Source organism: Drosophila santomea, chromosome 2R, assembly GCF_016746245.2.
Source record: "Drosophila santomea strain STO CAGO 1482 chromosome 2R, Prin_Dsan_1.1, whole genome shotgun sequence".
Classification (NCBI taxonomy): Eukaryota; Metazoa; Arthropoda; class Insecta; order Diptera; family Drosophilidae; genus Drosophila; species Drosophila santomea.
Window position 1 is genome coordinate 21744240 of NC_053017.2, and position 24588 is coordinate 21768827.

At 49.6% G+C, this 24588-nt stretch overlaps 5 protein-coding genes across 9 annotated transcripts; 2 read left to right on the plus strand and 3 right to left on the minus strand.

Annotated features, from left to right (window-relative positions):
- Positions 1-1009: 1009 nt before the first annotated feature.
- On the minus strand, positions 1010-11714 carry LOC120446515 (serine/threonine-protein kinase 10). The gene is given in 15 exon segments (XM_039627523.1): positions 1010-2114; positions 2324-2353; positions 2356-2430; positions 3255-4235; positions 5020-5152; positions 5212-5318; positions 5376-7607; positions 7672-8027; positions 8092-8167; positions 9189-9329; positions 9397-9707; positions 9768-9966; positions 10031-10470; positions 10660-10802; positions 11559-11714. Coding segments are annotated over 13 exon segments (5115 nt in total). The 5' UTR covers positions 10355-10470; positions 10660-10802; positions 11559-11714; the 3' UTR covers positions 1010-1964.
- A 272-nt stretch (positions 11715-11986) lies between these two features.
- LOC120446514 (26S proteasome non-ATPase regulatory subunit 7) lies at positions 11987-13514 on the plus strand. Its single transcript, XM_039627522.2, has 2 exons — positions 11987-12352; positions 12419-13514. The coding sequence occupies exons 1-2, from the start codon at positions 12178-12180 to the stop codon at positions 13258-13260; spliced, it is 1017 nt and encodes a 338-aa protein (XP_039483456.1). The 5' UTR covers positions 11987-12177; the 3' UTR covers positions 13261-13514.
- A 53-nt stretch (positions 13515-13567) lies between these two features.
- Positions 13568-20329, minus strand: LOC120446516 (sodium-dependent serotonin transporter). Of its 2 annotated transcripts, none has more exons than XM_039627526.1 (8): positions 19614-20329; positions 18347-18826; positions 17961-18237; positions 16430-16640; positions 15921-16373; positions 15525-15819; positions 14735-14935; positions 13568-14663 (listed from the first exon to the last, which is right to left on the minus strand). In XM_039627526.1, the coding sequence occupies exons 2-8, from the start codon at positions 18530-18532 to the stop codon at positions 14418-14420; spliced, it is 1869 nt and encodes a 622-aa protein (XP_039483460.1). In that variant the 5' UTR covers positions 18533-18826; positions 19614-20329; the 3' UTR covers positions 13568-14417. The 2 variants fall into 2 exon arrangements, with proteins under 2 accessions (XP_039483460.1, XP_039483459.1); XM_039627525.1 differs by having other exon boundaries at positions 19596-20329.
- On the minus strand, positions 13965-14416 carry LOC122756436 (transcription factor MafB-like). The gene is made up of 2 exons (XM_044005892.1): positions 14403-14416; positions 13965-14343 (listed from the first exon to the last, which is right to left on the minus strand). Exons 1-2 carry the CDS (start codon positions 14414-14416, stop codon positions 13965-13967), a joined length of 393 nt encoding a protein of 130 aa, XP_043861827.1.
- An 813-nt stretch (positions 20330-21142) lies between the features above and the next one.
- Positions 21143-24588, plus strand: LOC120444744 (GPI mannosyltransferase 4-like). Of its 4 annotated transcripts, none has more exons than XM_039624672.2 (3): positions 21143-21389; positions 21448-23332; positions 24055-24588. In XM_039624672.2, exons 1-3 carry the CDS (start codon positions 21233-21235, stop codon positions 24512-24514), a joined length of 2502 nt encoding a protein of 833 aa, XP_039480606.1. In that variant the 5' UTR covers positions 21143-21232; the 3' UTR covers positions 24515-24588. The 4 variants fall into 4 exon arrangements, 2 of the variants coding, with proteins under 2 accessions (XP_039480606.1, XP_039480605.1); XR_005615709.1 differs by lacking the exon at positions 24055-24588 and adding an exon at positions 23744-24051 and having other exon boundaries at positions 21145-21389; positions 21448-23683; XR_005615708.1 differs by lacking the exon at positions 24055-24588 and adding an exon at positions 23767-24051 and having other exon boundaries at positions 21145-21389; positions 21448-23683.

The following is a 24588-nucleotide window of genomic DNA, read 5'->3' on the forward strand; positions in this document are numbered from 1 at the left end:
AAATTCCTTGTTCTGTCTAATAACTAAGGAACCTCCATGATTATTTCCCATCCTCGAGCTAATTACATTACAGTACTTTCACTTCGAACCCTTCGTCCATGGCGAGCGGGTCCCTCAAGTGCCTTGGCTTTATTAATAGCAACTCATGTCGCGTTTAAACTGGACAACAATGGAACTAACGCAGCGGACATGGCACTGCCACTGGCCCCAGCGACCCGCACCCAGCCCACGAGCAGGAGCCACCCGAATCCCGGCCACCGACAAGCCCGCACCTTCCCTTGGGCTTGGCATGTGCTGAGGTCTGCAAGTGCGGATACTTCTGTGTGCTCGTCATGCCAGCACATGTGATATAAAAATACATAAATGGACAATGCAAAAGGAAAGATGAGTAAGAGCTCTGTGCCGCCGGGACCAGGAGGATGCGGATGGATGATGGGTGAGGAGGGCCAGCTCGGATTAGGGGCGAATTGATTGAGCGAGTGGACCGAGGGTGTGGTCCCGAGAAAATCCCATTCCGATACTTGCTGCAATAAACGGCCAACAGCGGGGCAGCGGGGGGGTCGGCTTTAGCAGTGGCCAGTGCATCCACATGCTGGAATTTGGTAGTGACACCGCACGCTCTCGAAAGCCGGAAAATTCTTTGCAGTGCCACCGCCACCACGTTGCCCATACGCACCGTTGACCATGTAATCGGAAGGCACAGCATGCCATCGCCCAGCTAGAGAAATGCCAGGCCCAAGGGACGAATGCCGTTGCTGTTTGCCGTTGGAATGCTGGCGAGAGTTTGGCCATTTTTGGTACTGACATATTTTCCAACGCTCAAGCACAATTTCACTTTGGCTTCCAGTCAAGTTGAGTTACTGCAATTAAGCCGCTGAAGTTTCGTCGGCAAAGTTTTTTGAGTTTAATCTTGCCAAATTGAATTTATCTAGCGGCATGCAGAGCAATGAGGAGAGTAAGTCGCTTGTAATTGGCAAAGGCGCCTTACAACCCAATAATAAGATCGTTATTTGTCTTTTTTCTTTCTTTTAATATTTTTTTGTTGAATATTGTTTTTGTTTATTTTAAATATATATATATATTTATATAAAATATATAAGCATAAACTTGTACAAATATAAATATCTTTACTGTTACCCCACGGCCCCTCATTATCGATCTGCATATCTACGTCCGTCTGCAGCTCGAAACTCGAGCTCACACAATTTGTTTCATGGAATCCCAACATCTCACATATTTCTGATAACTGATAACTTTGCTAAACTTTCCGTGGATGTGTCTCTGTCTCTAGTGTGTGTGTGTGTGTGTGTGTTAAGTTGCATAGCTAAGATACAAGTATTATAGATATATTTACAATAGCGATAAGGTCAACAAAAATATTTGTTTGGAGTACGTATGTTTGTCCTTTTGTTTTTGTCTGCGGGAGTGTGAGTGGTGTGTTAAGCGTAGGTAAATATTAAGTAAATTTAATTCTGCCTCGACGGTTCTCGCATACATAACGTATATGTATATACATGTGGCATGCATATACTCGAAGATATGGTATATGGTATATGGTGTACGGTATCATAACGCGTTGGATTTGGATTTTCGACAGATCGATAGACATGTACAATAATAATAATAGAACAATAGGCTAACGTACACTGAAAGATAATAAAATTAAACTTATGCAATACATTTTACGACACAAAAACTAAGCTTGACCCGACGCGCTGCTTGGCACGACTTACATACATACATGACCATCTAAAACATATATACTTTCTCTCTTATATATATATAAGCAAGGCAGAGGCGCTCAATCTCTGGCGGAAGCCTTAATGGATGGCTGACAATTGTTTTGTTACGTTCTGCATAGCTGTCATAGCTGCCGTGGCTGCCATAGCTGCTGCCGCTGCAGTTCCTTTGTTCGCCGGTTCGACAGGCTGCTTCCCGTCCCCGAGCGTGGTGATTTCTTGGCCTCAGCCCTCGGAATACGAGCTGAGGCTGCTGCGCGTCGAGCCGGTGAAGTGATCTCGTTGCAGCGTGTCCGAGGGCATGGACACAATCAGGGCGCCGCCGTACAGGGTCTCCATCTCGTCCAGCTGCTGGGCGAAGGTCTCCTCCAGGCGCTGGTGCAAAACATGGGAGTATCATTAGTATTTCACAGAGCAACAATGCACTTTACTGGGCAACAACAACATACAATCTCAATCTATACATCATCAAGTTAGAGAGTAGAAAGGGGCGGGGGAAGTTAGCTGAATAGCGCATGCATTAGTAGGACACTTATAGCTAACTATACATAGAATACACAGTGCCTTCCGGAACCATCGGATACGCGAGCTCCAGTTGCTGGGCTCTGAGCCATGCCATATCGAATAGTTGGGAAGCACACTGGGGATAGATCAAAGGACTAACCTCTTGTTGCAGCCGTTGCTGTAGTTGCTTTACACATTACGAGAAGAGGAGAGCCGGCAAGAAAAGTTTTTGGATACAGATTTTTGATTCGGTTTGGTTTTTGTTTGGTTTGGTTTGTTTTGGATTGGTTTGGTTTTCGATAGCAGCGCGTTGTTGTTTGCATGTGGGTGTTTATATATAAGAGTGGGTGTGTACAGTGAAGCATCATGAAATTTGCGATATGATAATATTTATTTGTAAGTATTTCATAGTTGTAAGAATTTTTAGAGTAAGATATGGCTACACAAATGCTTGGCATGTTGCTAAGTGGAATGTGGATTGTATTATCTTTATCATTCATTACACTCGTTATACTCTTTCTCTTTTTCATTTTCGTTTACTAAGTACTTCGATAATACTGCTTAAATGGAATGCATTTGGAGGCGGAGGGCTGGTCCAAGTCAAGAGAATACTTTAACATTAAAAATAGGCAAACAATTAATCCACTTTCGTTCATTAAAATAGCATTTCCAACAAACAATCAACTTTTGGCAAGACAGAATGTATGGCATTTTCCGTTGCAGGTAAATAGGTGAGAAAAGCTTTACAAATTCGGTTAGCAGGATGAAGAGTTTGGGGAAAGGGGGACTACGAGGGATGTGCAGTTAGCCAGCACCAGCGAGGAATGTAAAGCAGGTTGATTCGGTGTCAGTAGGTGTGAGTACAGGTTGATTGGCTGGTTAGTATAGTAGATGAGGTGCAAGCGGGAAACTGGCTGCTGAAACGTGGCAAGTGCTGATCGCGATAATCTACGCGTTCGTCTTCTAGATGGCCGATGAGTCTTCCTCGCAGCTGTGCTGCCGCTGATTGACTCGCGGCAGTCTGTACTGCGCCGCAAACAGATCGTAATAGATATCCTCGGAAGAGGCGGCGGAATCGGCCGAGGCGACGCTTCCATTGGTGCGACTGTGTCCCGGCTTGACGGAGGACCGCAGCTGCGGCTGGACTTCGTCCAGCAGGGCGGCTGCCTTGCGTCCGGAGTCAAAGATGAGGTCCGCATCGCTGGCGAACCGCGTGGACAGCTCGTTTATGTTGTACATCGACTGCGCACTGCTTAGCGACGATCTGCCGCTGCTCCGGCTGGCCAGCGAGGGTCGCTTGATAGCGAAGGAGGTGGTGTGCAGGAGCCGCTGCGTGTGGGCGGTTAGCACTGGGCCCTCGTGAATGCGCAGCTCCACGCCACTGGCCTCCGCCGCAGCCTTGGTGTCCAAGCGGCTGAATCGATTGGTGACCAGGCCCAGATCATCTGGTGTTTTGGGCGGCGTACTGCCTCTGAAGGTGCTCATGGCTGGCTTGGAGCTCACATCCTCGGCGCTGTTCAGTGGTGGCGTGGAGGTCACTACCTTCACTAGCTCGTTGGCCGGAAGATGTGTAATAAGACGAAGTTGGTTTTGCGCCGGAAGCGTAGTGACGCTGGCCCGCTTCATCTGCTCGCTCAGCATCTGCTCCTCGTCCTCCTCCAGCACCAGATCGCTTATCATCTGCGATCTCTGTTGTTTGTGCATGATAGGAGTGCTGGGCACACTGCGGCTAAGATCTGGAGCTGATCCGCGGAAATTGGACAGTCGGTTGCCACCGCCCCCCATCATTAGCAGCGAGGAGCGAGAGCGTGGCATGTATTGAGGATCGATAAAGGTGTTGCGGGGTAGCATGCGTGAGGATCGCTCGTTGTAGATGTTGCGCAGATAAGCGGGCAGCATGACCTCCTGATCCTCGAACTCCTCGCGGTTGGCCACAAGGCCAAAGCGCTTTTCGTGCTGATCAATGGCCAGTTTGATCTGCTTGTTCAGCTCCTACGCTCGGTTCAATTTGGTTGTTAAACACATGCATGACCAAGTCCGTTGATCGGTTGGTTGGTTTTTGGTTAGTAGTTGGGAAGCACAGCGGTAAGCATTTTTATATTTTGTTTAATTTTTATCAGTTATCAGTTATCGGTTTCGGTTTTTTTTTTTTTTTTTTTTTGGTTAAGTTTTGTAGGTAGTAGTAGGTACAGTAGGCCACCAAAGTGAATGCATTTGCGTGGGTGTAAAGAGAGAGAAAAAGTTGAAAAAATAATTGGATTAAGTTCAGCCTTGGTTCAGTCAAGTTGCAGCGGTTTGAAGATGAGCTAGGGGTTCGTCTGTCATAGTCCCAGTTCTCGTATCAGTAGCAGACACGCCTTTCAATTGAAAATAGATTAGCTAACTGATGATTCATTGCCTCTTCTGTGGCATTTTAAAAAATGAGTCACAAGCCGTTTGACTGAATGACAAGTCAGTAGGAAAAGTGGGCAATGAAATTAAACGACCAAACGTTATTCATACTGGAGAAATCACGTCGAATAATGCTCATCTACAAACCGCACAGCATTGACGGAACGGGTTGGGATGGGTTTCAATTTAAAAGGAAATAGGGAGCACAAGACACCACAGTTCACCGTAAACCAATCAATATACAATAAGTATCATTACCAAGTTATATCAAACGAGTTGATCTACTTTGTACATTAAAAAACACATAACACCAACGAAATAGGGCGGAGAGCTTTTGGCTGAGAGCGCTCTTGGGCGGATCTCAAACGGAGATTTGCATACACACCTGTTTACGGGGCACCAACTGTTCGCGCCACTCGCGCAGCTCCCCCTTCAGTCGCTCATCGATCTCGGAAAGCTTGGAGTGCTCGTGCTCCACCAGAGCCCTTCGCTTTTCGTTCTGAAGTTGTTCCAGTTCTCTGTAAAAAGGAAATGGAATGAGTATAGGCTCAGGGAATCCAGTTGGCCATCTACTCACTTTATGGCGCTTTCACGTGTGGCGCGTAGCTCTTCCAATTGCTTTTGATGCTTGACTTCGAAGCGTCGCTCCTCCTGCATATACCGCTTCTTCTCTTGCTCCTGGAACTGAATTTGAAATAGTGATTAGTTTGATTCTGTCATTAAACCAGACATTTTTCCTACCTTCTTTAAGCGATCGCGTTCGATTTCAGGATCTAGGCTCGTGGAAATGCGCAGGGACTCACGGAACATCAGATCTCGCGCCTTGCGCTCCGCCCGGATGCGTTTGGGCAGCGCCCGCTTCTCCATCGTCTGCTTCTTGACCATGTCCTCCTCCTTACGCTGCAACATGCGCTTCACCTGGTCCAGTTCCTTCTCGTGCCGGATTATCATTTGATGTCGCTGCATGAAACATAGTTCCTTAACATGCCGCTTGGACAACTGATGTCGTTCGTGAAGCTGCTTCTCCTCTAGTTCCCAGAGAAGTGCCTCCCGCGTCCTCATGGCGTTCTGTTTCTGCTGCAAGAAGTTGCGGTTGATGGTGGCCAGGTGGTCCCGGTGCTTCTCGCTTAATCGCCTTAGTAGAAGTTCATGCCTCTCCTTTAGGGAATCCAGAAAGGCGCGTTCCTTCTCTTCGTGGTCCAGATCCATGGCTGTGCGCCGCTGCTTGAATTCATCCTTGCGCTTGTCCTTGGGAAACAGGTCAACTTCCTGCTTGAGCAGTCGGATCTCCTGCTTGAGATTCTCTCGGAAGATCTTCAACTCTTGCTCCTGCTCGGAGCGAATGCGTTTAGATGAGGAGCGCAGCTCGTTCTCCTGCGTCTGCTCTGTCTTTTCCACCAGCTGCTTATGCTGGCGCGCCAACATATCCATGTCCGCCTCGTAGGTCTTTTCCAGCGAGGAGCGCTCCTGCTCAAAGCGACGATCCTGCTGTTCCTTGGCCTGCTGCTCCTTTAAGTGCAGTTCTGTCTGTTGTTTCTTCTCCTGCTTCTGCAACATCTTTAGCTCGCGCAGCTCCTGCTTTCGGAAGTCGTGATCATCGTAGATTCGTCCGTTCTCGTCGTCTCCGTAGATCACTCGACTTGTGGTTGTTGTCATTTGCACGCCATCAATCTCGAACTTGCGGGTGCGCTTGCGTGTCTTCTTGCGCAGGTTGCGCAGCTCAATCTCTTCCTTGGTGAGACCTTGAGCGTTTGCAGACTTAACTACGGGCGGAACCCTAGCCTTGGGCCGGATCACCACCTCCTCCTCCTCATCAATGGTCTCGTGATTGTGGTTATTCGTCAACGAGGGAGGTGGAGGAGGCATCAGCGCCGCCGCTGGATACTGCTGCTTGTTGTTGTGATCCGTTTCGTGCCGGCTTTCCTGACTAGTGTTTGTGCCAATGCTGTCCACGTCAGATCCTCCGCTGCCGCCAACCAGCACCTCAATACCACGGCGTCCGCGCACCGAGCCATTCTCGCTCAGCGAGCTGTCCGGCGACCGCTTCTCGTGCTTGAATCGGTTTACAATGATGTTTACGTCTTCCGGCACTATGCCAACTCCATTGGGCTGGCGCTTGCCCAGCTCATTGCTGCTGTCCTTCACCTTGACTCCCTCATCGCCCACGGTGACCACGGAGACGTGGCTGGTGTCCATCAAATGGTCACTGTGATCGTGGCTATGACTGCCAGACGCAGTGTTATAGGCCGAGTCATCATCCGCGTAGGACGGACTCACGATTAACACCTCACTTTCGTCCAGTTTGCGGGCGTGAACAGTGGAAGAAGTTTGCGGTTGCGATGGAGGTGCAGGAACCACTCCTGCTGGCTCGTTAACAGCCAATATCATTGAGGATTGCTTGTGGGGCGGAGTGCTGGCATCGCCCAAGCTGTCGTCCAGCGAAGGAAAATCGTCGTCCGTCGAGGATTCATGCAGGTGAGTGCTTTTGTTCAGATCGTTGGACACGATGATCACTTCGTTTTGCGGCGGCACCACCGAGTTGTCGATGATCACCGGTGGGTGGGTGCTGGTTACGACCGTAATCTGACTCACCGACTCCAAGCTGTTTGGCAAAACCAAGTGCTGCGGTTGAAGCGGCAGCGGTTGGTGATGCTGCGGTGTGGGTGGATCGCTGTTGATGGTAATAAGGGAAGTGCTCGAACTGAGAACAGCATTTGAGACACTGCCCGAGGAGCTGGAGGAGGCCACCGATTGCACAGAGACAATGGAGGAGGCTGTGGGCGAGGGCGGCTGCGGTTTCGGCTCCATCGCTTCTTGGCCAATGGCCACCTCAATAGCCGTGGTGACTGGAGAAGCGGGTTCGGGAGTGGCCAGTTTCTTGGGAGACGTTTGGGAATCGCTGGCAGCCGGCTTGGCATTTGCAAGGCCCAATGGTGACGGCGGGGGCGGGGCCTTACCCTTTTTGACAAAGTGCTATGGGCGAGGGAGAATTTCAATCAGCTTGCATTATTTAACTGGATGAGTTGTGTGTGATTACCTTCTTGTCGGAATCGGTTTTTTCAGATGCTTCTGCAACAGCTACCACATCCTCAGGTTTCTTTTGCAGCACAGCCGCTGTGGTTTGGGCTGGTGGTGTAGGTGGCTGCTGAGCTTGCGGTGGTGGCGTTTGTTGGGACGACGGCGGGGCTGGAGCAGGCACTTTGGTATGCGGCGGCTGCTGGGCTGCCGCTTCAGCATTGTCATCCTTTGTGTTGTTTGGTCTGTCCGGAGTGGTTGCTTTAGTTGTGGTTGTAGCTGCTGCTGCTGCAGTTGCCGCTGCTGCGATTGGTAAACTGCTACTTGGTTGGGACTGCTCTTTGGCATCCCGCAAAATGGATGTAGGTGTACCTGGAACTGTAAAGAGTGTATAACGTGAGCAAGGTTTAGAAAGAATATGCAGCAAAGTTCAGAAGCTTACGTTTGTCAATGTCTTGGCTCTGCAGCGAAGCAGAGTCATCGTCCAGGTCGAGCTGGAGCGCCGAGTTGCGGGGTTCCTGGGAAAGATTAAATATAGCTCATTAGCATATTGATAATTAAAGTAGTTCCTAAAGAATATCTTCTCAGCTAGCAGATCTACTTGTCTTTTACTACAATAGCAAATCATACTGCAAAACTATGCTTACACTCGGCATGCCGAATTAGCATCCTTTTGATTTATAAATACCACTGATATTCATTTTATTTTTATACCCCAAAACAGCCCTAAAAGAATTTGTTTACATCCGACTTTGAGCATGAAACGCATTGTTCGCAAAGTCTATCTGTTATTGCTCCATAAACAATATCTAAGTCTTAACGTAAGGAGCTTATAGATAGTGAAACTGACACGTTTGTCAGCTATGTGCTGGGTCAGACTGTTTAGTAATTTAAAACCATGTGTGATTGAAAGTGTGCTTATATATGCCTATAATTACCACAAGAAACCGATAGCAAGGGCTTCGGAGAAACACAAGTACAATAACAAACACAACGACAGAAGAATGCCTCCGGCAGAGGAGCTAAGTGATAAGCGGCATTTGGCAATGCTGATAAAATGAGTAAACTGAGTAAATTGTGGGTCCGCTTTTGAAGGACAGTGCCTGGGATGCAGATACGGAGGAGGGGAGGGGTGCGGGTGCCAGGAACGGACGGAGCACGGACGGCTTGCTGTAGAACGACTTACCAACCCTCTGATAGAGCGAGCGCCGCTTCACTTGGCGTTTAAGCTTCTATATCAATTATTTCCGAGTAACCACATACAAATGATAAGAGCAAACATTGCGACATTTTGGCGTAACAAAACAGAACGTAACATAAACGCAAGGCAAAGAATAGTCGAGAAAAACGAAGATAAACATATAAAATAATTCATCGCGCGGTGCGATTTGGTTGGGTTTTCAGGCGGCAGCGTGTAAGAGAGAAGAAAGAGCAGTTGGAGAGGTGAGAGAACGTAGAGATTATCATCACATCTAGCAGTTGGACTACACGGGTGCGGTGCAGGACACAGGGATTCATGGGCTTCCAAGGCGCACTCACCTCGGTCTCATCATCCACCACCTCTTCCACGACCTCGGCCTTGTACTCAAGCAGCAGATCCTTGATGGGCTTGGCGTCCAGATTTCTGTTGATGAAGGCATGCTGCATCAGCACATCCGTCGTGGGCCTCACCTGCGGATCCTGTTAAGCAGAAATATATATGTAAAGTTAGAATGGGTAGCGACTAACATATTTTAGGGTTACCCACCTTGACTAAGGACTTCTTCAGGAAGTCGTTAAACTCCTTGCTCCATCGAGAAGGCTGCTCCAGCTTGGGCGGCTCGCTCTTTTGGATTTTCAGGAGCACTCGCATGGGCGACATCTCACTGTTGGGCGGCTCCATCTGCGCCAGCTCGATGAGCGTGATACCCAGTGACCAGATGTCCACTTTGTGATCGTACGGATTGTCCCGGAACGTCTCGCAGAGCACCAGCTCTGGGGCCATCCAGTAAGGAGTGCCAATGAAAGTGTCGTGCTTCTGCATGGTGTGCTTGTTTTTGGCCGAGACGCCAAAGTCCGCTGAAATGAGTTGATTCCTCTTTGAGACGATGGCCAGCGAAGAGTGTACCGATAACTTACCCAATTTGACGCCACCTTCCATTGTGAGAAGCACGTTTCCTGCCTTCAAATCACGATGGATGACTTTGTTGCGGTGCAGGAAGGTAAGACCCTCGGTCATGTGCTTGCAAACATAGGCAATCTGGGGCTCAGTCAGGGGCTTTTCCAGCTCCACCATAATGCTATCGAGGGCTCCTCCATCGCAGTACTCGATGAGCATCTGAGAGGAATTTCAAGGAATGACTCATAATCTGCTTAAAACGAGAATTACTTCTAATACTCACCCACAGCTTATCATCGATGGAAAAGGCCTCATACAGCTCCACAATATTTGGGTGCTTGATCTCCGAGAGAATATCGATCTCGACCATGTGATCGCTGAGGTTCTCCTCGTCCTCCAGCTGGCACATTTTGGCCGCAGCAAAGCGCTTCTGCTCCTTGTGCTGGGCCTTGTACACCTTGCCGAAGGCACCGTCGCCGAGTTCGCCGACCATTTCCCAGAACTCCGCCGGATCCGTGTCCATCTTGATGTTGTTGTACAGGCGCTTCTTCTTGGCCTCACCCCCGCCGAGGTGGAAGACCTTCTTCAGGTTGGTGATAAACGACATGTTGGCTCTCTTGTAGATTTCCCCTGCTTCTGCTGACGATGATGATTTCTTGGGTTGAGTCTACATAGTGAGCTCCTGGGCGAGAGTCCAAGCAGGAAAACTAGATTTGGTGAAAGCTGCGGACATTGGCAAACGTTTATTGATCGGACAGGCAGGTGTATATCACAGACTTGGCAGGGTTTCAAGTCTGGATCTAAGTCTCAAACTCAAACTTAATCTGAATCGGAGTCGTAGTCGGAGTCCGGGGTGGAACTGGGCAGTTGTAGAACGCAGAACATAGCCCAGATATCGTGGCCTAAACTCACCTTCTTTGCAGCACTCTCTCCTCGGTTCCTTCTCTTTTCTTCAGCGAAATAGGCCAAAAAGCGGGGATTGTGGGCTTGGTTGGCCCGTCTTTAGCGCTTCTGTGTTCTGTATGTTTTATAATTTAATTAGCAGCTAGCGAGCTCTAATATTTGTAGAAAAAACACGTACGAATGGGAGGGAAATGATTACAAACGAGAAAAAGTCAAAGACGTAGACAAAAGAGCGTGAGTGTGTGTGCGTGTGTCTCTGCTTGCGAGTGTTTGTGAGCTGGTCTCTGGGCTTTTAAGCCCCTCCCCCCTTCAAGCCCCTCTCCGACAACCGAACACCTATTTACGCCAAATTTGCAGCGAAACCCGCGGATTTACGGATGCCAAAGCTGACCAATTTGTAGTGGCACCTTCACTTCGCACTGTGCAGCTCGTAATTTGTGAAATTTGTAAACAACACGCGCACTTTTAACTAAAATCAACATCCCATTGATGATTACGGAGCAAGTATAGTCGGCGAATGGGCGTGAAACTTGAGGACGCACGCAAACGGAATCGGGTATTACCTCATTCGCACACAGTCACTTCCACGGCTTTCGGCCTTATCATTCACTGCACTATCGCTATTTCGACTGTTTTTGCCGCACACTAAGCCATTTAAGGCGTATTTTACCCCGAAAATGCTTAGAAATTTCTCTCGCGCAAACGCTTCGTGTTGCCACTGAGCTGCAATTGCACCCTGTTTGGCGATCTGGCAGCGCCGGCCAAAAATGGCCGTTTAGGTCATCTGTGCCAGAAGAGAGCAGCACTATTTGCCTTCGCCAAGGGCAAAAACAGAAACAACACACACTTATGCAAACACACACGCAGGCGGGGAAAATAATTAATTCAATCGTCTTTTGTTTAGTTACTTTGCTTTTTAGCTGTTTTTCGCCAAGAGCAGACTTAGCAAACGTTCTTTTTCGCACTTCCGCTGTCCGATTGCGCACTTTCTAACTGTTTGCACGGCGCTTTTCCTCTCATGATTTTTCCACCAGCATTGTGTGGCCGTTCGACAAAACTGCAAATATACCGAATTTCTGATGTTTTGGCACACCCAGTAATGCGGCCTTCAAATACCCTTCTTTTTATAACACATTTGGCCAATACATTTTTTATTTCACGGTTATAAGAAATCGATAGCAATGCACTACTTCAGTAATCCGACAAATTTATTTTAGAGAAGGTAAGTGCTGGAAATGTGAGAAAAGCTGTGTCCAGCCCTGTCTGAGTGTGACCAGTTGATAGTTTTTGAGAAATCTCGCTCCTTCTGGCGTTGTGGTATTAAAAAAGAAAAGTGTCGGCCACACTGTAAATCGTTTCTGCTTGTCATTTTGGCCTGAGTTTTTTGCCGCAAATTGCAGGTAATTTTGCAAAAAACAGGAGTCGCAGGAATACAAACCCATCAAAAAACAAAGCAGCCCGGTACTTAGCAATCGGTGCAGACGTCATTGTAAAGCCCCGAGTCGAAAACCCAGAAATAGCACAAACATGCCGTCGCAGGAGGTGAGCGTAAACAAAGTGATTGTGCATCCATTGGTTCTGCTGTCCGTGGTGGATCACTTCAACCGGATGGGAAAGATAGGCAACCAGAAGCGCGTGGTGGGAGTCCTTCTGGGCTGCTGGCGATCCAAGGGTGTCCTCGATGTGTCCAACAGCTTCGCAGGTTCGTATTGCAATTGCATATCAGTAGTCAGACGCATGAACAAAAGAACCCGCTTCCGATTTCCAGTGCCCTTCGACGAAGATGACAAGGACAAGTCGGTGTGGTTCCTGGACCACGACTACCTGGAGAACATGTACGGCATGTTCAAGAAGGTCAACGCCAGGGAACGGGTCGTGGGATGGTATCACACGGGTCCCAAGCTCCACCAAAACGACATAGCCATCAACGAGCTGGTCCGCCGCTATTGTCCCAACTCCGTGCTGGTGATCATCGACGCCAAGCCCAAGGATCTGGGCCTGCCCACAGAGGCGTACATATCGGTGGAGGAAGTCCATGACGATGGCTCCCCGACCAGCAAAACCTTCGAACATGTGCCCAGCGAGATTGGCGCCGAGGAGGCGGAGGAGGTGGGCGTGGAACACCTGCTGCGTGACATCAAGGACACAACCGTGGGCAGCCTGTCGCAAAAGATCACCAACCAGCTCATGGGCCTCAAAGGCCTGAATGCCCAACTGCGTGATATCAAACAGTATCTGCAGCGCGTCGGCGACAGTAAGATGCCCATCAACCACCAGATTGTCTATCAGCTACAGGACATTTTCAACCTGCTGCCCGACATAACCAATGACCAGTTCACGGGCACGATGTACGTGAAGACCAACGACCAGATGCTGGTCGTCTACCTGGCCTCAATGGTGCGCTCGATCATTGCCCTGCACAACCTGATCAACAACAAGCTGGCCAACCGCGACGCCGAGGAGGGTAAGAGTGACAGCAAGGAAGCTAAGGAGAAGAACAAGGAGAGCAAGGATAAGGACAACAAGGAGACCAAGGACAAGGACGGCAAGAAGACGGAGGAGAAGGCCGACAAGGGCAAGGACGAAGGCGGCAAGGGTTCGCGCAAATAGGAGCGGAAGAAAAAGCGCAAGCCCCGTCGCAAGCGAAAGAAGCAGGGGCCGCAGGACTAGCTGCTGCTTCTTCTGTTCTCCAGGAACTGGAACACATCTGCAGACCACACGGCGAGGGTGTGCAGTGGCCTCAGAAATCAAACATTGCTACCGTTCATCGTTCATTGTCCCCATGAAATCAAGCTCCCTCTTTATAATTTCGCGTAACTAACTAATGGCAAGTTTATGTAATTAAAAATTAAATAATTTAAATACTCCGATTGTTTGCTTGGTGTGCTCCTTCAGCACAATTGAAAAAAACTCAGACTTGTGTTTTTGTATTTCGTAAAACCGAAATTATATTTTAAAACAAATTAGACTCGCTGGAGAGGCAATGTAAATGGCTGAGCTACGATTGCCTCTCCGCGAGCACGAAAACGGTTGAGTAATGCATTGTACAGGGCGTTCTCTATCTTAGAGCAGTTACTACTTAGAAAGCATTTTACCAAATTTCACTTCACTTACAGCTGAGCTAGTTAACGCTTACGAACTAAGGCTATGGTTCCAACTAGAACCTAGAATACTTAGGTTCACTATGTGCTTGCAAAGCAATCAGAAACTAGATCAAACATTGAGTTCCTCCCTTTTCCGGATGGAAGCACTTTACACGGGAGCCCTGCAAAATGGCTGCTTTGCAGGACTCCGGTGTGGACTGGAGGCTTCCCTTAGACCAGCCACTCGCTGGCCAGCGGGAACTTGAGCGGCTGGCAGCTGCTGAGTCGCAGCGAGCAGTTATTGTCCTCGGCAGCAAGTGGGATCCTAGTGGACGACATGGGATTGCTCTGCACCGAGCAGAGGCTTAAACTATAGCTGTGCGACTGCCTAAGACTAGAACTAACGATATCGCTGCTGATCCGATGCTGATGCTGGTGCTGATGATGATGATGATGCTGATGCTGACGATACTGTTGGTGGTTTCGGCTTCGATACTGATCCTCCGACGGGCAGAAGTGGTTGCAGTTGAGATTGTTTGAGTGGAAGGCGGCCTGGCAGCTCCTTCCCTCGGCTCCTGAGGTTGTTGGTGACAAGCTGTTGCTGTTGCTGCTGCAGTTCAGGTTGTAGATCTTGATGCTGGTGCAGCTGTTGCGGATGTTGAGGTGTACCTGGGCGTGGTCATGTCACACCGAGGTGCCCTGCTGGCCCGGCACCACCGATCCGCAGCTATCCTCCGGCAGGAAGGACTCCTGCAGCCTCTGGCGGCATCCGCCCTTCGATGCGAAGCAGAACTTGTAGATGATGTACATGGGGATGCAGAGCACCGAGGAGCAGGTTACCGCCCAGCCCACCTGGTAGCTCCAGTCCGGGTAGTAGTACTCCTCGCCGAGCATCTCCTTGTAGCCCATGATCGAGAAAATGAATATGGTCTGTGCGAATGGGAATGGGAATTTCGAGGTTACTATCTCAACTTATCCTTAACCCTTTCTCATCTCCTCACCAGCAGGAACACGGGACTAATGTACGTCCAGCAGATCCTCCAGAACAGGCCTGGCTTGCTGCCCAGCATCTGTTCCACATCCGAGCTGAAGCGGTCCACTCCGTAGAACCAGAAGACTCCGGCTGCCTCCACGAAGACCACAAAAAGAATGGCCAATCCCGGTCCGTAGACATTCAGGAAGTTGACCAGCACCACGCCGCCCTGGAGGGAAAGGGGAGTTACTTCATTTCACAAAGGAAGGGGTGGAGCTGTAGCCTAATAATGAATAAGTTGGAAGTCCCTATCATAGCAGCCAGATCTCCACTCAACAGAATCTCCCTTAACTGGCACTGATTAATGGCCGTGGGCTGAGTTATTGAATAGCTTGATCCCTTGACCGATACTGGTCACTCCGACCAGTTCGGGCGGACTTGGCCAATTGGCCAAGTGACCAGGACAGGCAGGCATAAAGAAGGCAGCGAATTACAATTTCAAATGTAATCAGATAAAGTGGCGGGAGGAAAACCCAGTTGGTGGTGGTTGTTAGACCGGGCGGAAGGCAAACAAGTCCACTCGTCTTGACAGGTGATAAAAATGCAGGAGAGGAAGGGAGTGAGTGTGTGGAGATAAACTGGCGGACGATAAAAAGCACTTAACACGGCAATCCATCGACTCCTGTAGCTAAAGCTGGCATATTTGAACAGGGGCTGCCATCAGCCAGGTGGAGCGTTAAATGGGCCACTTGGACTGGCATGCATATGTATGGGAAGTGCTTAGGAGTTAATTAACCGAATCCCAGTCGAGCACTCACGTAGGTCATCGTGGGCAGGGCGCACAGGAAGATGAAGGCCAGGAGCAGCAGGACGAACAGCTCCCTTCGTCTGCCAATCACCCGCGGATACTCGTCGCAGAGCGCTGTTATCATCGCCTCCAATCCTCCGAAGGTGCTGTCCAGTCCCAGGGTAATCAGCATCAGGAAGAAGATGATGCTCCAGAACACCGAGCCACTCATCGTGGCTATGGCCTCCGGATAGACGATGAACACCAGCCCCGGACCCTCCAGGCCCACCTTGTCGATGGAGGTCTTTTGGACGTAGGCCATGTACCTTTGGGAGATGGTTAAGTATATAAAATCACATTGGAAGAAGTAAGATCTCCAAGTTCCAGGAACTAGTTAATGAGTTACTTAAAATCTGAAGAGACTCACCCCAAGACGGAGAAGATGACAAAGCCGGCGAGGAAACTGGTCAGGCAGTTGATGCTGCTGGTGATGAGGGCATCCCGATAGCAGTTGTTGTTGAACTTGTTGTAGCTGGACAGGGCCAGCAGGGTTCCGAATCCGGGGCCCAGGGAGAAGAATATCTGCGATGCGGCGTCGATCCAGACCTTGGAGTTCTTCAGCTTGTGCCACTCGGGGGTTAGGTAGTACTTGATGCCCTCATCCGCGCCGGGCAGGGAAACTCCTCTGACCAGCAGGATGATCAGCACCACGTAGGGCGCCAAGGCGGTGACCCAGACCACTTTCCCGGCACTGCGCACCCCCTTCCACAGGGAGAAGTACACCAGGACAAAGACCCCAAAGACGCAGAGTGCCAGCGTCGGCTTCACCGGACCCATGAAGTCCAGCCCATTGCCCTTGTAGCTCTCGAGAACCTTCCGCCTGCAAGTCAGTCGCTTAAGGACATGATTTTAGGTATATCTTGTAGGGGTACCCACTCGAAGAACTCCTTGGCTGGCGAGGTGGCCAGTTCCGTGAAGTTCTCACTGGTCACCTGCATGCAGTTCTCCGTGTTCCAGGGATTATCGCACGACGTCCACGGCAGCTTGGAGGTGAACGAGGCGAAGAGGTAGTACACCGCCCACCCGATGATGGTGTTGTAGTACATGCCCATGTATATGTCGATTAGGCAGATCGCATAGCCCACGCCTGCAAGTTTTGAGTGGATGGTAAGGACCTTTAAGGAAGTTTACTCACAATGCCAGGATCTGTCCCCAAGTCCCCAAGCAAATCCCCTAATTGCTCGCCTAACAAGGCAGCGCAGATGCAAATCAACAGGTTGCTCAACTCAACTTGGCCCAGGAGCGGCAATATCTGTGATTGAAAACGGCCAACGGAGAATCGGCAAAGAAATGGGAATATTCCCGCGTGACAATTCGCAGGTTTCAGCTTTTGTACAAACCACCCCCAGATGTCCGCCCGTCACTTATGAGGCCAATAAGACACGTCACGTGATTTTCCCCCCCCAAAGTTTTCCACTCGCCTGGCTTTTCGCCTTCCTTTCAGGCGCTTTTCATTTCGAGTCGCTCGGCAAAAGGTTCGCCAAAGCAAACACTTGTTGAGCAAATGATGACTGCCGCAAAGTGGTGTTTGCTCTTGGACTTTTTACGACTCTATGAGCGGAAGACGGAAGGCGGATGGGTGGTGGCTTTAAGAGGTGGAGAGGATTTGGCCTAGACAAAGTGACTTGGCAGAAGTTGAGCGGTCTCTAGCGCAGATCCAGTGGAGCACCAGCAGCAGCAGCAGCAGCCCATGCATTTTGTTTGTCACCTAATGGAATTATCAACTCGATATGCAAAACTTTGAATGGGACTTCCCCATCCAGTGGCTGGCTGGCTGGCTTTTCATCGCTGGTGTAAATCAATTTGGCACAATTTAATTAGGGCCTTCAGCCCGGATGAATGTCCTGATTTGGGCCTTGTGCGTTCCGCTTGAATGACTCGTTAATTGTTGCAACAAACGGATGCCCCTTATCCATCTGGCTGCTTGATAATGTCGCCGGCACACACAATGGCTTCCTTTTTTTGTATTTCAAAGCCCCCAAACTTTGCTCCTTTGAGGTCCTGTGACCCACAAGTGCGGGTGTCCTCGGAGCCTGGCTGAGACAATAATGCTCGGCCGAGCGTGAAATATCAGACATCAACAACACACGAGCTTATGTTCCCTACGCTCTTCGCCGAGCCACGTTGCGTATACTTAATTTCTCATTTCGCGTTACAAAACGCTGGAGCCTCCGGCTAAACCTGTGCGCAAATATTGAATGGCCTATATGGATTCCAATATGCAATCAGGTTTTTTACGTTCTGCGACTAAAACTCAATATTTGAGATTCATTTAAATTGCCATTTAATCTGAAATATGTTCGCAGGCCCCAGGCTCGTCCATGTTTATTTGCCCATCATTTTTCTAGACCCACATGGCAATTTAATACGATTGGCGGGGGAAGTGACTTCTGGTTCTTACACTCACCTTTTAGGGCCGGACAGATGCGCTTCCAAATGCTGAGGCAGCCACATCGGTGGAACTGGCCCAGCGCCAACTCCATGTAGAAGAGGGGCAGTCCGCCGAAGATGAGGAAGAGGCAGTAGGGAACCAGGAAGGCGCCGCCTCCGTTCTGATAGCAAATGTACGGGAAGCGCCACACGTTGCCCAGGTCCACCGCGAACCCAATCACGGCCAGGAGGAACTCCGCCTTCTGTCCCCAGGTCTCCCGAGTTCGCTCCGTCACGGACACCACCAAAATGCGCTGTTTTGGACACAGCAGAAACAGAATAGAATAAAGAATAAAATATATATTGCATCATCTCTGCTTTCAGTTTCATCCATTCTTTCAGAGCATTAGTTGCGAGCCTCACCTCGTTGTTGGCCAACTTGGGGGCCAGTGGATCGGTGACCTTGGCGGGCGTCGAGTGATCGCCATCGTCCTCGTTGGAGTCGTCCTCGTTGTTTGGCGACTCCTTGTCGTCGCTCCAGGGCGCGGGATTCGAGCGGCCCGTCGTGGCAGCTGCTCCTCCGAAATCGGAGCTCCCGCTGCGGTCCATCTTGCGGTGCGGGGGGCGTGACAAGGGCGGGGGCGTGGTGCCTGGAGGCGTGGCAGTGTACGCCGATCGCGGCACGAGCTTAGCCAGCCGAACTCTGGATCTGCACTCAGTCCGGGGCCAGAAAAAGCGAAATCTGCGCTCTACCTACGGCTCTTCGCTGCTCTTCTCTGCTCCTCGCCCACCTGCAGTCCCTAGCTTTTCCGCTTTTCCGGCCCGTTTAGCGCTGTGCTGGTGGAAATTGCATTTTCCCACGGCTCGTCACATGCTGGCCTCGCTGAATCGACTGGCAATTAACTGCAAGCCGAGTTAAACAATCGCATTAAATGGGGCTTCACTAACGATGGCCATTTGTTACTGCCCAAGGGAGGCATTGAGAGTAACAGATTCTGCCATGTTTTCCAAAGGATTTGGGATGCGAGCATCCCATGGAGTGGTAAAATAATATTTAAGTGCTGCGGTCAGGGGCACTGCATTCGGAACCGCTGCCATGACCCCAAAGCAACATTCAATGCCAAAGCCGTGAGTTACAGCGATTTCGCTTAAATACTTATCCTTGCTTTACACTTTAAATTTCAAATCGTACACCACGGCGTATGCTTAACGAAACACCCAATGAAAACAACTGCAGCCTTGATCTTCGTTCAAACCCCTTTCCTCTCTACTTTTTAATTGCCATTTAATTGTGGCCCATACGCTAAGCAAACAGCAGATAAAGGTGAAGAAAGTGGCCACATGTGCCGACGGAATTTCCTAATGAGAAGCGTTTTGATAAGACAAGTGCTAAAAATACAGGCCCGAAAACGAAATTCAACGCAATTAAAGGCCACTTAGAGATGTGGAGATATGGAGGCCATGGAGTTGTTCTCCAGATGCTTCACCTCAGATATTTAAGCAAATGGAAGTCTGATTCATATTAAAAATTAAGAGAGAGTTGTTCTAAACAGCACTAAACATTAATGGCACTATGCAGTTATTTAATTACTGTTTTAAAAAGAATGCTTTTTTAAAATTCCTAATATATAATTAATTGACACAAATGCTTTTTTTTTAAACTATTACTTACTTTGTGAATCAAACTTACAGAACTATGATTGAAATTGTTAAACTTAGGCCGCCACACACTTTGAATTAAGCACTTTGCACAACTTTCGAAGGATTTACAATAGTTTTTCAGTTTTCCTGGCTTCCATGCGTCCGATTTGAGAGACGCGCGCCGCTCCTTTGGGCCAACTGGTGCGTCCTGGTGCCGGATGGCTCCTTTTATACGCTGGATGCGCAGGCGGGCGCCAGTTTGTCGTCGGCAGGCCGAGTGTCCTTCGGCTGTGGCCAGCGTATCCTTTGGGGTTGGAGGCTTCCGAAGTTGGCGCTCGACAGGTGGCAAAGCGTAACTTAAATTGCGGCAAACTGTTGCTCATCGAACAAGTTGATTGAACGCCCGCCCCGCCCCCTGCCTTCGCACAAGTGGGCGTTGTTGTGGGCGTGGCCCATTAGGAGCGCCTAGCTTGCCACATTACTATCCTGACCAGCCGATTGACAGGGGCACAAGTTCCATTTCACTAATTCAGTTTCGAGTTGCTTTGTATAATTGCGTAAAAGCGTATAGTAAGTATGCAATTGAAGTCACTAAAAACACTCAGCTTCTCAAGTTATGCTGTAACTTTAAAGTTGTAAACTTCACTTATCACTTCGCAATTAGATGTTCGACTTTATTTAAGAGCTCTGAAAAGTATTTATTTAGGCTCGCGTGGAACTTGAACAGCTTTTGCAGTTGTTTACCCTACGAAGAGCCGGAGCAATCTGATTTTGAAACTCGTGATGCTTCCATTTGATCGCTCGATTTAATGCGGTGATTAGGCGCTTTTTAGCGTTGAATTGAACGTTTTGCTTATTTTTTTGCTAATTATTATTACGTGGCGCGCACACTCGACTCGACTCGGATTGCCAAGTGGACTAGTCCCTGATTCAGCGTAATTGCGAATGGCCAGCGGCACTGGAATTCGCGGATCGTGGTTCTGGGGTGGGGGTTGGGTGTTGGGGGTATGATCATCTGGAGTCCAGATGGGTAGCACACGTTCTCTGTGGTTGGGGTAGGCGGGCTGGAGCTCTAGAGGAGCACACAGACTGCTTACTCTGCTGTTAGCCAGAGTGTCTGCGGTGCGGAGCGATACTCGCGCACTGGAACACCCTGGGTATTATTCACCGGATCATCGCTGGGTGTGCGTTCCTGAACTATTTTGCCGCAGAGGCGGGCTTACATAACTGTAACCCGACATCGAATTTCCTAGCCAAGCCGCAAACTACGTCATTGGCTCCACACTGCAGTAAACTGCAGTAAACGGTGGGCGCGATATTTGAATAGATTCATCGCGCATCCGCGTTGGAAATGTGCGCTGGGCTTATCGCATCGTGTTGTGATAAGAGAATTCAGTCATTGCATATAGTTTCTTATCAAGCAAGTCCGAATAAATGCTAAAATCACTTTGCATAAAATTTAAAATGCGCGCGCACTTTGGTTTGCGTCATACAAGTTTGAATGTACTGCACTTTCCCATTCAGTATTTTTGTCTCTTCAGTATTAAGTATATCGGTCGGATTTGGTCACACTAGGGTGCCATTCGCACAAATGCGTTAACAAAACAAATAAACTTTTGTTGAATTGTTAGAACTTAGAAAACACAATTAAGTAACTGAATTATCGAAATGCGGCTGACTAAGCTGTGGCAGAACCGCTCGCCCGGCGACCGCCACTTGAGCACATACTTCTGCTTTGCGGCAGTGCGCCTCCTGCTTGTCTTTGTGCCCCAACTGGGCTACGTGCATCCGGATGAGTTCTTCCAGAGCGTGGAGGTGATGACTGGTGAGGATTGGCTGTTGCAGTGTCCACCGGCAAGGGTAGTTAATGCACCACTTTGCAGGTGATCACTTCCGGCTGGAGCACACGCGCACCTGGGAGTTCAACAACTCGCTGCCGGTGAGGTCGATTGTTCTGCCCTTCGCTTTGCTCCGGATTCCCTGGAGCTTCTACGAGTTCATTGCCGAGTGCCTGAAGGTCTGGTGGCAGCTGGAACTGCTGGGCACTTACACCTATGTGGTGTTCCCTCGGCTGATTTACACCCTGATCTCCTTCAGCAACGACTACTGTTTGTACCGCATTTGCCGCCTATATGGACTCCGATTCGAAATCCGGCTCTTGGCTATGGGTAGCTCCTGGATTCTGCTCGTCTTCGGCACCCGCACCTTCTCCAACAGCCTGGAAATGGCCATGTGCTCCTGGCTGCTCTGCTTGGTATCCGAATGCATGCTGCGCACGAATACAGTGGTGTACAAGAAGGAGTTCCTCGAAGAGAAGTACGACAAGGCGGAGTCCATCAGCGAAAGAGTGCGCATTTGGAAGCTGAAAAACTCCCTACCGGCGCATAATCTGCAGCACCTCATGGCCATGTCAACCATTTGCGTGGCTGGAGTGTTTAATAGACCTACATTCCTGCTCTTCGGAGCACCCATGGTCTTCTTTTGGCTGCTGCGCGGCATGGGAACCAGAAGCATCACCTTCAGGGACTTTAACCTGCGCATTGCTCTCTTCTGCTTGTGCGCCCTGCCTGCGCTAGTACTATTTATATTCTGCGACTCGCTGTACTACCAACACTTGACCCTCGGGGAACTGCACATGATGCACTTGAGCATCGACAACTTTGTCTTCACGCCTTGGAACTTCATTAAAGCCAACCTGGATTCGGCACAGACGGCCAGCCACGGAGTCCACCCGTGCTATGTCCACCTGATGGTCAACATGCCAATGCTGTTCAACGTCCTTGCCTTGGCTTCGCTGGGAGCCTTTGGACAGCTGCTGCTCAGATTCTTCCGGGCGGAGTACCAAGTGCTGCCGCGCTTCCAAAGCATCGTGTCGTTGATGTCGGGGGCCATATTTGTGCCCCTCTTCTTTCTTTCGCTAATCAACCACCAGGAGCCCCGCTTTCTGTTGCCAGTCACATTTCCCCTTATTTTGCTACATGCGCCTAAACTAATCACCGGATTTAGTGCAAAGTATCCCTTCCAAAAGGACCACCCGCTGTTACGCATGTTCTACGACAAACTGCTTTCCAGCAAAGCTTCTGGTCCCTACCTGCTGAAGATCTGGTACGTAAGCAATGTGGCGCTGACCCTATTCTTTGGCTTTATCCACCAGGCGGGCGTTTATCCATTGGCATCGGACATTTCGCATGTGATTGCCACTAAGCCGGCAGCAATGCACGTTCATCTTATAACATCGCACATATACAGCCTGCCCTTGCACCTGATCAACATTCCCAGCTCAAGGGTACTGCACTTCAACCGGCAGACGCACCAGCGATATCGTCGCCCAAGAGACTTCTATATGTACGAGTACGGAGGCCTACCCTTGGAATCCCTGCTGCAGAAGGTGAAACTCATCAGTGGGAGCTGCGAGGTGAAGCAGTCGGGACCAAGTCGGCGGCGCTACAAACTTTACTTGGCCATTCCGGCGTCGCTAAGTGAAGAACTTCACGAGGCTCTAGAGCACTCGAATGCCACCAGCTACCTTAGCTTTGAACTGCTAAAGGTGTTCTATCCTCATTTCTCCACGGAGGCATTCCCCCGACTTCAGGGAAGGCATCCGTGCGATGTGGATGCTCCTCATTGGTCGTACGATGATCTTCGGGGCCGTTGTGCCGCAGAGCAGCTACCCGCGTTCAGTTTTGCCTACCTAAACAAGCAATTCAGCTCCGTCGTCCACCAACTAGGACTGGCGCTCTACGAGATCGATGTGACGCGCAACAAGCCTCGTTCCGTATTACTAAAGAAATCCTCACTGACGGAAACGCCAGCGTAGTGTTCACTCTTTGGCCAATTCAAGTGCCTTATACCAAAGTTCTAGGCTAAGATTATTGTATTTATTGTAATTTAATTTCCTCAAGCACAACTTTCGCAAACAAAAAACTATTGTAAAGCTTGACTCTTGTAAACATTCTTAATATGTGCACAACGAACATGATAGTATAAATATGGCTAGTCATTACCAAATATTAACTTGATCTTAAGATCCATTCCATTAACATTCCATTAACATATAAGGACAATAATACAGAGTGACATAGATAAATAGAGCAGCCAAGCTTAAAATCCTATCTAGAGGTGAGTTTGATCTCCGCCAGAAAAACACTTAACATGAGCCATCTAACAATCAGTAACCAGAATCGTAATTCTGTCCATTTCAGTTGTCGAGCGCTGGAAAAGAGTAATCCATTTGACACGCCGTTGGCTCTTAATTCCCAACAAACATCTGAGGCGTGGGGCGCGGCATCCGCGTTCATTGAACGTTACCCGGCAGAAATCTCGTTGCGGACGCAATTGTGTTCTGATTTAGATTTGGTGTGTTTGGGCCGCCTAAGCCGTAAACCCGTTTTGGCAATGAGGCGACAATTGGCCTATAAAATGCTGGACCATTTTGCCCAAAAGCATCAGTCATCGACGAACCAACCAAACCAATCAACAAAATCAACATGAAGGTATGTTACACTTGCCCATTCGGGGTGTTCAACCACTAAAGGATACTCTCTTCACTTCGTCCAGTTCCTCATCTGCTTGGCCCTCTGCATCGCCGCCGCCCAGGCTGGCTTCATTGCCGCTCCGGTGACCACTTATGCCGCTGCTCCAGCCATTGCCGCCGCCTACACTGCTCCCGTGGCCACCTATGCCGCTGCCGCACCAGCCATCTCCACCTACGCCGCTGCTGCTCCTGCCTACTCCACCTACGCCGCCGCTGCTCCTGCCTATTCCACCTACGCCGCCGCCGCTCCTGCCTACTCCACTTACGCTGCTGCCGCTCCCGCTTACACCGCCTCGGTGTACGGTGCTCCGGCCTACACCGCTCCGGTGGCCACCTATGCTGGTGCCGCGTATGCCGCTCCCGTCACCACCTACTCGGCTCCGGCCATCGTCAGCCCCTTCTTGAAGAAGAAGTAAACGCGCACCACCATTCAGACATCCAAACGATCCGATAAACTAAATAAAACGCCAATCTAAGCGAGATCTTACAA